The 13,829-nt window shown below is 31.3% G+C and overlaps 2 protein-coding genes across 7 annotated transcripts; one reads left to right on the plus strand and one right to left on the minus strand.

The window, feature by feature from the left end:
* Positions 1–36: 36 nt before the first annotated feature.
* On the plus strand, positions 37–4,960 carry LOC101501098 (putative pentatricopeptide repeat-containing protein At3g18840). 2 transcript variants are annotated; one of them, XM_004507377.4, is made up of 3 exons: positions 37–2,900; positions 3,109–3,510; positions 4,721–4,960. In XM_004507377.4, exon 1 carries the CDS (start codon positions 631–633, stop codon positions 2,695–2,697), a length of 2,067 nt encoding a protein of 688 aa, XP_004507434.1. In that variant the 5' UTR covers positions 37–630; the 3' UTR covers positions 2,698–2,900; positions 3,109–3,510; positions 4,721–4,960. The 2 variants fall into 2 exon arrangements, with proteins under 2 accessions (XP_004507434.1, XP_012573233.1); XM_012717779.3 differs by having other exon boundaries at positions 37–3,510.
* Positions 3,895–8,318, minus strand: LOC101514616 (uncharacterized). Of its 5 annotated transcripts, none has more exons than XM_012717782.3 (10): positions 7,821–8,318; positions 7,584–7,695; positions 7,214–7,286; positions 6,525–6,941; positions 6,013–6,419; positions 5,688–5,787; positions 5,532–5,591; positions 5,368–5,454; positions 5,124–5,252; positions 3,895–4,763 (listed from the first exon to the last, which is right to left on the minus strand). In XM_012717782.3, exons 2-10 carry the CDS (start codon positions 7,676–7,678, stop codon positions 4,461–4,463), a joined length of 1,671 nt encoding a protein of 556 aa, XP_012573236.1. In that variant the 5' UTR covers positions 7,679–7,695; positions 7,821–8,318; the 3' UTR covers positions 3,895–4,460. The 5 variants fall into 5 exon arrangements, with proteins under 5 accessions (XP_012573236.1, XP_012573235.1, XP_012573237.1 ...); XM_012717781.3 differs by having other exon boundaries at positions 7,584–7,724; positions 7,821–8,317; XM_012717783.3 differs by having other exon boundaries at positions 7,584–7,663; positions 7,821–8,316.
* Positions 8,319–13,829: the final 5,511 nt, after the last annotated feature.

The following is a 13,829-nucleotide window of genomic DNA, read 5'->3' on the forward strand; positions in this document are numbered from 1 at the left end:
TTTTTTCATTCTATGTTTTCAAAAAAATTCGAAATTGGAGAAAAAGAAACTACAATTTATTATATGACATGTTTATTAATACCAAAGAGTGGTAAATAAGATTTTATATATAAGATATTTGAAAAATAAAAAATAAAATGAAGAAAACTCTAAACAAACTCTTTACGAGCGGATTAAATACACGTAAGATAAAAAGGAATAGAAAATTAATGAATTGGGAAGGCACCAAATTATTCTTTTATTTAATCTTGTAAACGACCAATCGTCATACATTAATTTAGATATTATTTTTTGTTAGGGAGTAAATTGGGCTAGGATCCACATTATTAAGGACTAAGAATCTTTACTCTTGAAAACAATGAAGCTCAAACAAGTATTTAGTGGGGGCTGCTTCAATCCACACAAAATTTAAGTTTTGTGATCACTAGCAGCAAGTTCTTGTACAACTTTATTTCCATTTCGTTTTGACTTACTTTAAGGAACATGAATAAAAATGCAAACCAAGTCCTCAACATTTATCCCATATAAGTGTTCTGAAGTTTTTTATTTTATTTTATTATCAAATCCAATGTTTTTGTTTGTCCCGAAAATTTGAACGCTTTTAGGGCATTGCCCTTGATTTCAATAACAATGAGGCCTCTAATACTGAGAGATGCAGTTGTATATCGTGACCATGTTCAAGCAATAAAATCTGGTTTTGCATCATGCATTTTCACTTCTAATAAACTCATTCGCCTTTATTCTAATCATGGTCTTTTACAAGATGCCCACAAACTGTTCGACGAAATGCCACATCCAAATGTATTCTCTTGGAATGCCCTAATTATGGCTTACATTAAAGCACACAACTTGACACGGGCTAGAGTCCTTTTTGACTCTGCCTCTCACATAGATGTGGTTTCTTATAATACCATGTTGTCGGCTTATGTTGGTGCTGACGGATACGAGACTGAGGCACTCGATTTGTTTGCTAGAATGCAATCTGCACGTGACACAATAGGGATTGATGATTTCACTCTCACAACCATGCTTAACCTTACTGCCAAGCTACGTGTAGTGTGTTATGGGAGACAGATACATTCGTATATGGTGAAAACTGCAAATGATTTAAGCAAATTTGCATCGAGCGCTCTCATCAACATGTACTCTAAATGTGGTTTCTTTCGCGAAGCATGCAATGTGCTTAGTGGTTTTGATGGTGTGGTGGACTTAGTTTCCAAGAATGCAATGGCTGCTGCTTGTTGTAGGGAAGGAAAAATGGACATGGCTTTGAATGTCTTTCAGAAAAATCATGAATTGAATGATACAGTGTCTTGGAATACGTTGATTGCTGGATATGCTCAGAATGGCTATATGGATAAAGCACTGGCCTTGTTTGTTGAGATGACTGAAAGAGGTGTTGGGTATGATGAACATACTTTAGCAAGTGTTTTAAGTGCCTGCTCTGGCCTAAAGTATTTGAAACTGGGCAAGTGTGTCCATGCGTGGGCGTTGAAAAATAATCGGAGTTCAAATCAATTCATTAGCAGCGGCATCGTAGACTTGTACTGTAAGTGTGGGAATATTAGGTATGCAGAGTCGGTGTATGCAGGAATTGGGATCAAAAGCCAATTTGCAGTTGCTTCATTGATTGTAGGCTATTCATCTCAAGGCAACATGACGAAAGCCCGAATGCTTTTTGATTCACTATCGGAAAGGAACTCTGTTGTCTGGACAACTCTATGTTCTGGCTATGCAAAATTGCCACAATGTGAGGAAGTCTTCAAACTTTTCAGAGAGTTTATAAATGCAGAAGCACTAATTCCTGATGCAATGATCATCATAATTGTGCTTGGTGCCTGTGCAACACAAGCCGCCCTTTGTTTGGGAAAGCAGATTCATACTTACATCTTGAGAATGGGACTTAATATGGATAAAAAATTGCTGAGTGCTATGGTTGACATGTACTCAAAATGTGGTAATATCATGTATGCTGAGAAAAGCTTCCAACTAATGGTTGATAAGGATAGAGATGCAATCTTATATAATGTCATGATAGCTGGTTATGCTCATCATGGCTTTGAAAATAAAGCTTTTCAGCTTTTTCAGGACATGTTGAAGAAAAGTGTCAAGCCAGACGCAGTCACTTTTGTAGCACTTCTATCTGCTTGTCGGCATCGTGGACTAGTAGAACAAGGAGAGAATATTTTTATTTCTATGAAAGAAGATTACAACGTGTTGCCCGAGATATACCACTATGCATGTATGGTTGATATGTATGGAAGGGCTAATCAACTAGAGAAGGCAGTAGAATTCATGAGGAAGATTCCCATACAGATAGATGCTACAATTTGGGGAGCATTCCTTAATGCTTGCCAGATAAACAACAATACATCACTTGTCGATGAGGCAGAAGAGAAACTATTAAAAGTTGAGTCTGATAATGGGTCTCGGTATGTGCAATTGGCCAATGTCTATGCTGCTGACGGGAAATGGGTTGAGATGGGAAGAATAAGGAAGAAAATGAGAGTGAAGGAGGCAAAAAAGCTTGCTGGTTGCAGTTGGATATATGTGAAAAATGGTATTCATGCATTTACTTCTGGTGATTCATCTCATGCAAAAGCAGATTCAATATATTCAACTTTGTTGTGCTTGAATGGCACAGAACTGAAGCAACTTCATGAAATTCGGGGGGATGTTCTTGTAGATGTATTTTGATACTCAACTAGCCAACGATACTAAACATTTTTAAATTAAAAATTATTGTTCCATTTGGGAATCATAAGATCACCATTATAAGCAGCATGCTTATAGAAACCATTGCAGTAACGAATTGAATATGTTGTCCATCGGTGTTTTAGTACTACAAGGAAAATGATTAGATGGCTTCACTTTTTCATGAACTCGCAAAGGGAAAAGAGGTAATAAAGTTTTGACAATCAGAAACTCCTAAATCTTTAATTCAACCTAAACGTAGACACGGAAGCAATGATGATAATCTGCCACGTAGCTGCCATGTCTTCCTTATTATTAGCTACTGTTATTGTAGGAATGAATAATTTAACCTACACATTATTATGCAGTATTACTGTCTTCTGATATAGATATGTTGGCAAATGTTGTAAACAGTGACCCAGAACAGTAAGTTGATAATTTGACCATCAGGAGGCTTGCAAACTTTTATGAATCTGCATATGGACAAGTTTCCTTATTCCTTCCGTAGTGAAGGTTTGTTCGATTAGCTCTGTGAAGGCACTGATATTCAAGTCCGAAAAGGTGTTCTACAACGTCTTATATTTGGTGACATATGTAACACGAAGAAGGTCTAACGCTCAGTTATTACGAATTTATGAAAGTTTGTGGCTATCCACCTTTAAGCCAGTTGGTGTTATGTTACTCTAAGTGATTTTGAGCAAGCAAGTGACAACATAGGAGCATGCCCTGAATTCTTACTGTTAGGTTTGTTTACAAGCACGTGAGCAGCAAGGAGAAAGTCAGCTCCTTAATTCCTGGTTGTAAAACATTCTACAGGTATAAAGTTCATACCACCAACACTGTCAAGCCATGAAATTCTTCATCTTTACATGTTTCTGAAGGACTTGTGAAAAATACATGGGCCTGTGGAGATATTTTTTGATACATATGCTTGTTACATTTGTCATTAGTTAATCATTTAGTACTTGCTTTTTTAATCAGTTGATAACTTCATGCCTAATGTGATTTATTTTAAGAAAAGTTTGAGATGCCATAAAAAAAAAGTTTGAGAAATTTCAGCATTAGCTGATTCTGTTTTTTTTTTTCCTCTTCACAATTCTGCCTTATTACATTCTCATGATGTATGACCAAAACGACACAAGAATGTGCATCTTAGTATTACTGGGTGGTAATGCAGATTTCCGCTGAGCAGACGCACAGTAAAACAGTGTTTAAAATTGATCAATTGGCCAAAATAGATGTTAAGGCATAGAATATACATCCATTAAGTGAAAAACAATTGGTAGTTTCTTTTTCCACCGCCCTATGTTCTCAAAAGCCTCCAAAATACACCTCCGGATTAGCCAATGTGGATGTGTTTTTTGTCAATATACACCTTCGGATTGGCCAATCCGGAGAGCATTGGGGGGTGGGAGAAGAAACTCTCAAAACAATTTAGCAATAGTAAAATACTTAAATCTAAGCTCCTAAAATTTAATAAGAGTAATGAAGTCCAGGCTCCCAAATTTTCCAAATTGTTGCTTGCTATCCTTTGTAACATAAGACTTTGCTCCCTGCCCTCACCTAAAGTGTTGCCATTCTGTTTTTAATATTTTCATAGATACAAGGCAGACAATTATTATTCACCAGTTATACTTTGAGGCAGAAACATTTCCTTCTTGCACATTACACCGGTGCTTACCATCAAATATAAGTCTAGTATAGATATAGCTAGACAGACACTTATGCTATCCACACAAATTCATGTATTGTACCAAGGCATGCCATTACCAAGCTAATTCCTTTGAAAGCAGGTAATGGAAAGTGAAGTCATGAGGGGTTAATTCAATTCCTTTCCAGCTTGTCTTTGATTGAAACTCTTGGATGTTCTTCCTTTGAGACTCAGGTAGATAAGGCTTAACCATCTCCACCAAATCAGATGTTCCTAGACATGAACTTTTTGCAAAGGAATCAACTATCTTTGGGATAATTATTTTATGTTCCTTGGTTATAGAGATGTTGGACTGAATGTACTCTTCTTTTGCAGATTGTAGCTCCTCCAAGACTCTCTTGGATGTGTACAGACGTACCTGAGAAAGTTGCAATCAAGTGCAGCTGAGTTTCGATGAAAGCTTCTAAAGTAAGATGATTTCTTTAGGCCAGAGGATTTGGAAAGTTACATATAGGTCAAGTACAAGTTACATTTGTTACAACCTCAACCTAAGAAAGATGTAATTATATAAATGCAAGAATCAATTGAAAAGTTTCTTTTCTTTAATTCATTATATTCAGACAATGTTTTAACTTGGTATCTACTTATTTGAAAATGATTTTTGTTTTGGTTGCCAAATACCAAGAGAAGAGGGAAACAACGAAATGAATGTTTATATTATACATGTCCTTCTATATAGACAAATTCACAAAAAATAACAGAAGGACCAGAAGTCTACCGCAGGATCAGAATGGCTTCCTGTGCTAAGAGCAAAGAATAATAAAGGTTCTGGATGACGTATAGCATATCCTTTTCTTGCGTCTCCGACCTTTGGTTTTGTCTTAGAAGGAAACCACAGTCGCATCCACTGGGAGGAAAAGAAAGGTGCATGAGCAACATGATTTGATATCAGCTAAACTATATTTTTGCTATACCAAATTTAATATACACTTTTAGTACAAGTTTCTGGAATTCATATTTACTTGTCCTGGACGAGGCAATCTGCATCCTAGAATGAAGTTCTGTATCATTTCTACACTTACAGTATGACCTCCAATGTCATATGCAGCCTGAAATACCCACTAGCTTGTTTTAGTAAAAATTAATTCCTGTTAATTATTTTGAGTTTTATGAGTGACCAACTTACTTTAAGTACTGAAGACATTCTTTTGACATTGTTGGCTGAAATTCCATATACTAACATGGCCTGTGGAGCACAGACAACAAGTTGGTAGAAATGGTTCGTGAATTTTGAGAAATAACTTGCATGAGAAAAATCAAGATAGAGATTTTGAAAATTTACATGCATTACTAAGGCATTGTGCACATTAATCCAAAAAGCTAGCTTTTCTTTGTGTTTCATATTTCTAGGATTAATTTGTTCCAGTCGAGAAACAAGTGACCTGCAAGAACATAGGGTATGAAGTTGTTTCATCTCTCAAAATCAAGAAAGAATCAAACCAAAAAGCATAGGGTCCAATCTTGGAATACTGTAACTGCACACATCTTGCATTATACTATCATTGATAACTTCTATTTTGCAGTAAAGCTATAATGTGTTTGGAAAGACAACCCGTAAATTTGAATTAAACAACATGGTGAAAAAGAGTAAGCATTATAAGGCTCACCTAAATCTGCGTAGCATATACTCAATTTCTTTTAATTTCTGATTATCTGTGCATAATTTCTGGATCCTTATCATTGAACAGTAAGGTCCACTAAATTTTTTTGACCCTTTGACATGCAAAGGGTTAGTAGAGTTTAAATTGAATAATGAATGCTTCTTCCAATGTGATCCCCATTTACTCCCCTGGATCTTTGAAGATACCTCATAACCAGGTGATGAGAATGGAATAGGGGATGAAGCATCTTTATGACAAGGAAAAGGTGACTCTGTAAGTTCACAATATATCGCTGATATGCATTTGATCATCTCCTCAGAAAGCCAATTTGGTGTCTCTGGAACATTATCAATGTAGCTATTCCCAAGTTGTTCTGCCAGGCTAGTTGAGATGGATTTAGCACACTGAGCTTGCTGGTGAAATAAAATTTTGAAGCCAAATATTAGAGATCTGCAAATGAAATATAAGGATGTAACAGGTTCTCTTCTGTATTTTATTTATTTTTTAGTTGTACTTACCTCTAGCATGGATAATGGTAAAGAATGGTAAGACTCTGCTGCTTTGGTCTTAATGTTCTCAGGAGAAGCTTCAATTGAGCAAGCTGTCTGTTGAGATAATGCAGAGTAACACCGATGAATACCAGAATCTAAAACAGATTCTGGTTCTAAATGGTTCCTGCATTCCTTGAGTTGAAAACCACCTAAGTTACTACTTAAGCGTGGAACTGAAATTTCTTTTTCAGAGATAGCACCACTGACAGGTACTACAGAAGTTCCTTTGTTAACGCGTGAAGCTAATTCCAATCTTCTTTCTTTGGTTGATAGAAATGAAATGTGTTCATCAAATCTCTTTCGATACAAAGAGAGCAGATATTGTTCCAAATACATGACTTCTAATTCTAATATTCCAATTTCCTTAATCAGATCCTTTGCGGCCTAAAATTTAGAGAGATATATAATTGATAGTCAGAAGCAAGACCCTGTAAACTTTTTAAAATAATAGAGAAAAGTTGTAGTTCCATGTTTAGCATAACAAACACACAAATATTCACTTCTATGAGCTGAAAGTCATCATTATTATATGAGAAGACCAAAATCTTGGAAAATAAATAAAAGAAAAATGCTCATATATATCATGTATGTAGTGCTCAGAAATATGCAGCAAGAAGGGTAAAGCACTATAAGAAATAGTATAGAGCGAGCAATACCACTTTAGATTGATAAGAAGCTTCACCGATGTTCACATATTCATCTTCCATTACTCCCCTTTCCATTGTTTCACTGCCAAACAGTTACAAAATGTCAATAAAAAGAAGTTGAGACATATAAAACATTATTAAATAAAGTTAACATTGATCCTGTTAGGCTGCAAAACTAATACAAAGAACTTCTTCAAAGGATCACTTTTAGTCATGAAACTAGTATGAAAACTGAACCTTGTTTTTTTAAAACTACTGATCATATGTATTTCAGGAACGTCGCATCCAGTATAAAAAACTATTATATGAATCAGACACAAACACTGGAAAATAAAACACAAAATTTTCAATATAGTATTTGAGTTATGTCGACGGAAACCTGTTGGAGCACTCGTGACTCGAAATTATTGAAACCGGTGTTTCCTTGAACTTGAATTGCTTGAAATCAGATTGGTGCCACTTTGTTTCATGCATGTTAGAGTCAGATTTGGCTTAAATTATGTCCATGAATACACCAAAACTACATTAAATGTGACCAGATATTGACAAGTTTGTTTAACAGTGATAATGTCAAAACTGGAAGATACATCCAAAATACATTAATTTAAAGCAATACCTGTGCTTTACAAGCAGGAGAATCTCCTCTATGATGAAATGAGACTTCTCACACAGACAAGTTATTTGGAAAGCAGAAAGTTTTGTGGTTGAAAACCCAAATTAGCATCACTCAGTTATATCAACTCCAAACTCATAAATACACTGTCCCTTTTTATTTGCGTCAGTAAATGTTATTTTCAACCATAATGGTTACCAAGAAAAGATGATTACATGAAGGTATGTTTGTTTTGTACTGCTGTTGACAATCTATGAAGTTCTTGAGACTTTTTTTGCTTTGACTAGTTTCAACCCACCCCTTTTGAGGTCTTTGGTAAAGTTATGCTTTTTGCATTTCTTTAAAACAAGAAAAATCATATCATAGCCTTTTTTTTATGAAAAAAATTTAGGGTGAGGGATGGTGGTTCAGTCTAATAAGAATCATCGAACAATTACAAAATAATTTTCATTTATCTCTGTCCAACGACAACAGCGGAGATAAAAAAATTGACTTCAAATATAAGTTTTTTTTTTTTCAATTTTCAATCTATCAAATGTATTAATTATTTTGAGATTGATTTATATGCAAAAGAAATGTAATTTTTTATACATACAATCAAATCACATTATAACGTAAATTTATTATGTCAGTCTCTAAAATATCCTTATAAATATTTGTAATTTTGTACAATGACATTGGATGTATGTATAAATAATTGTACATTGATGTTGATGTACGTACTAATTAAATTATTATTTTTTTAAAAAAAGGAACATTTGTAATTATCAAATTGCGCTTATAATTAGGGCGGTATTTCAAATAAAAACATGGGAATTAAAAAAGAAGGAAAGGACAAAAAAAAGAACATGAAGTCTAACTGAGATATATTCACGGCACTATGGCAGATTATGCAATCAATAATAATGTAAATATATAACATGCATGTTTAATAAAGGCACGCCAACTTTTGAAGTCTTTATGTTGGTGGCCATTTTTTTGCATTGCATTAAAAGAAGCAAACCAGCTTGGTTTTTTAATTTGTTTTCTTTTATCTTTTTATAACAATTTTCAAAAGTTGAGACATTTACCTTTTAGAATGAAACAAAGTGACAAAATATACAGAGTGGTGATTAACAGTTTGTTGGAGAATGGACCTTAATAATTCATACACTTCCATCCACTCGTGCACTTGATTTCTTTGAATTGCCATAACATATGAACAAACTCCTAGGCAATGCATTTCTCAAATAATTTACTATGCTTTGGTTTAAATTGGTCAAAGTGAAGTCATTTTTTCCTTCTTTTACCCTCATATTCATTAAAGTCTAGAATATGGTTTTAACAAGTTTATCTCTTTATGTCATTGTAGAACACTCATACAAAATAATCAAATTTACCTACTAATTAGCTTTACCACCAACTTTTAGAAAGAAAAAAAAAACTTAGGTTTCATGCACCCATCAATATTTAGGCTAGTCAGTAACATGCAGTGTAAAGAATTATAATATACAATAAATAAATATATAAACAAGTAAACAACAATCAAAGATAAATCAAAACTTCAATAGTCCAAAACTAGTGGTAAAAATACAAACATTGAATTTTGGGTGGTAGATTCAATTTCGTTAGTGCAATTAGAGGAGAAAAATGTAAATTAATTTTTTTACATTATTGACGCATGTAAATTAATTGTCACAGACAACATTCACATATTTATTGTGTCTAACTTAAAATTCAAACAAACAAATGTCGGTAATTTATTGATAGTATAAAAAGTTTTATACCAAAAAATATCAAAGTCATTCTCAATTGTTATTTATGTAAATTATTGTAAAAATATATTGTAGTAATTTTGTGTGTGCCAAGTATTATACCCTAAAGCATGACCCCTCCACTAGATAATGGTAACAACATATCCGAGGAAGATTGAATTGAAGATGAAAAAATAGAGAATGGAATAAAAAGGCAAGACGCACTTAAAAAGAAAAGTGAGCCTCAAAAGGGCTGAAAGTTTATTGTCAAAGGAAGATGTTTTGATATGAAATGACTGGTATTGGTGGCTTGTCTCTTTTAATTATCTAATTTCATAGAGAAATTTGGATACAACCAATCTTTGCATTGTCAAAAAAGGACCCTGTCTTTTGTCATTTGATAGGGAAGAGCATCAAATATTGTCTCTATGTAGTTACAAAAAAAAAAAAGAGACAATGTACACATTTATATGTCTGCCTAACTAATATGTACAAATAACAATTAATTATTAATAATTAATAAATATAATAATTAATTATTAATATTGACTATTTTAAAAAATAAATTTTTTTGTATTCTGCAAATCATACTTTATTGTTTCAAAAATTATATTTTGAAGTTTCAATAAATCATATTCATAGTGCACATACATTAGAATGTAGGAATAGATGATCTGCGGCAAGATTCAGTTTCATATTTATATATATTAATATAAACATGAGTAAATAATAAATTCAAAAGGCTGAATATATTTTGGAGACAAGTACATACAATATTCAAATATAAATTAAAAATTAAAAATTAAAAATTGGAGAAAAGAAAGAAAACAAAAAGCTTAATTGCATTTCTTATTTTTATATTCTATCACATTCACAAAAATAGACTCCTATTTTAAAATCAAACTCTAAGTCCCTTTTTTCACATTTGTTGTAGTTTTGGTTTCAAATTAGAGTTTTAACCTAAAATTAGTGATTTTTAGCTTAAACAACGGTTACTCATAGCTCCATTGTAAATTTGAAGAACATATAAAACTGTTAGGACAAAAAAATCATCATTCTTTAGACTAAAAATTGTTATTTTCATAGTAAAGATTATACTTTTGGATCAAAACTACAAAGAAATGTGAAAAGAGAATGACCAATGAACTATTTTCATGAATATGTTAAAATAGAGGATCAAAAGCGCAATTAAATCAAAAAATTATTAATCAAAGTGACATTGATGATAATTTAATATTAATAAAATATGTTAAATATTAATATAAAATTGTATTCATGAAGAAAATTGTTAATTATAATATGTGTAAGATATTATTTATATATAAACAAATTAACTATTACAACCAATTTTCAACTCATCTAACTAATTTTCATGTAAAATATACTAATTCTACCAAATATCTCTTTGAAGAATTTTAAATTTTAAATTTAATTTGTATGCAGTATAAAATATTTTATATTATTAATATATTACAATTATTGGTATATATTACTTTAAAGATAATTATTATATATAAATTAAATATTTTTAGCTTAAGGAAGTTATGATTTAATATTAATGTAAAAATTCTTTATACCAATTATATATATAAATCAAATTTTTTTAACTTTATCTCTTGAGACAAAGATATAAGCTATAAGATTAAACTCTCACCACCCTTATGGACAAAACAAACATATAAAAATCAATTTTATCTAAAATGGATTTCCTATTTCACACAAGTGAAACCAAACACGAATTTCATATTTGACCTGTGCCATGGTTGAACCTGGGAGATCCCGAACCAATGCATTTTTATTAAATTTGGCTACATTGGAATTCTAATAATTATTAGAAATCATAAAAGATGCTTCAAGTGTCCCCCCCTTGAGTCTGACACTGATCAACACAAACAGAAATAGTTATTACTTATTACCATTATAAATTAACCTCTCTCAGTGATCGAGCAAAACATGTCATCAATTTTTCAAAGCAAACTAACAAACATACTTGTTGCTTAATTAATATACACAGAACACTACCAGAGCTTGGTACTATTATTTCATTTTATAATCCAAAACAAACAAAAATTCTACTAATTTCAAAACATGAAAATTAGTAGAAACATTAAAATAATATACATGACTTCTTATAGTATTAAAAAATTATTAGAAGGTCAAATACATTAACAAGAAATATAAAATTATATGGAATAGGCACGGAGATCAATTAATAGGGAAATTTATTAGAGGAATCACTTTTTTTTTTTTAAAAGAGTGTATCATGAACAATTTATTGTACCTTTCATCATGTATGCAACCAATGCATGCATATTGGAGCCGGTAACATTTTATAATTAAGCTTGTAAATAAGTAACCGAAGTTTCTCTCATCGAAACAATTAAAAGAAAAAAGAATCTTTCGTTGAGATTGATAAAACTGAGTGTTTTTCTGCTCTTGTGTGTGAGTGTGAGAGTGAGAGAGACAAAACACATGGAAACCTTAAATGTTGCAGCAAGAACAAAAGTCGTGTCGAGATGCGTATCATAATTAAGACCTTCGAATCAATACACCATATTGAATTGAGGATACAAAATATTAATTACAAACAACACAAGAGCTACTGTATAATTAAAAATAGAGTGTATATGTATTATTAATTTTTTTATTAGTATTTTTTTTTTATTTGTGCACGGATATATTTTTTTTACATCTATTAAAATTGACTAAATTAAAAGTTTTGATATATAGATAATATATCATTTAGTTATTGGTGATTTAATTTTGATAACACTAAAACATATAAATTTTTCAATGCACCGTAGAAGCATGGCCGGCCCAACACATTAATTAGGATATCTAAAGCAAAATTATTAGATGGAACTTCTCAAAATTTAATAAATAAATTATTAATGTTTTATTTAATAACTACAGAAATTTTCTTTAACAGAATTAGTGGTATTTTCAAATTTATTTTCTCTATATTTTTCAACAAATGAAATAAGACATTTCAAGGGTTCTACGACAACATCTAAAAAAATTCATATTTTAGTTGAAGAAAAAAATAGTGTGTATACATTCCACCACTCAAATAACTCATGTTAACAATATGTTCACGATTTGTCTCATGATTTCTCAGTTTATAACTAATATTTCTCGTATGAGCAATGTGTTCATTTTTTGTCTCATGCTTTTTTTAATGTATATCCCTAGTACTTTTATTAACCAATTTAGTTATACTAAGAAAAATATTAAATAATTTACAACAAAAACAAATTGTTTTATTTAATTTATATAAGATTTTATCTGTTTTAATGGTAAAAATATTAAAATGTGAGATTTTTTTTTTAATTAAAAAATATTTGAGTCCTTTTTTATAAATAAAAGGATTTGTTTTTGCGAGGTCCAGGACGCTCGCTTTAGTATCTTATGCTTCGGTCGTGCGTATAAGTCTACATAACTAATTGGTCTCTTAAGTTTTTATATTTAATTAGGGTATTTAAAGATTTTTGTTTAAAATAAATTAAAGAATCTTTTATATTAACGTGACAGTATTCTCTGTTTAGTCAATTATGAGGGAGATTTTAAATTGGTATAATAAAAGTAGAATTATTTGTAAGAGTTTTATCACACAACATTATAATGTTTTTTTTCACGAATTTACATATTATCTTAATTAAAAAATTTAAACATCATTTTATATTTGTCAATTGGTTCAAACACTTCTAATTCAACATGTTAATTTATATCTTCGTGTTTACTTTAGATTTCAAAATACACATATACACATAATTAAGAGATGTTTGTGGTTAGGTTTTGTATTGATTCTGTCGCAATCAATCACATATATTGGTTAGGTTTTGTATTGATTCTGTGGCAATCAGTCACGTATATTACATATATTAGAGTGGTGTATAATTTATCGCGTATATCTATCCATCTAATATTCATTATATCATGTTTTATAAAAAAAATTGGTTTTAGAAGGAGTAAAGTCACAAAGATAAAATTTAAACGAATTGAGTAAAAAACACTATTAAAATTAGAGTCGGCCTTACGAAAATAATAAGTAAAAAACACTGATTATAGTGCCCGAAAGTTCTTGAAAAAACTTAAAGAATATTATAATGAGAAGGCATTCTCTTTCTACACATTATCACAAGAAATCACTCTTTCTATAAAAGAAACTAATGATATTACATTATCACAAGAAATCACGCTTGCTATAAAAGAAACTAATGATATTACCAAACTCATATAGTCAAACTAATTTCTACCGATCACGATCAATGGCTTAAAA

This window comes from Cicer arietinum, chromosome 6 (assembly GCF_000331145.2).
Source record: "Cicer arietinum cultivar CDC Frontier isolate Library 1 chromosome 6, Cicar.CDCFrontier_v2.0, whole genome shotgun sequence".
Classification (NCBI taxonomy): Eukaryota; Viridiplantae; Streptophyta; class Magnoliopsida; order Fabales; family Fabaceae; genus Cicer; species Cicer arietinum.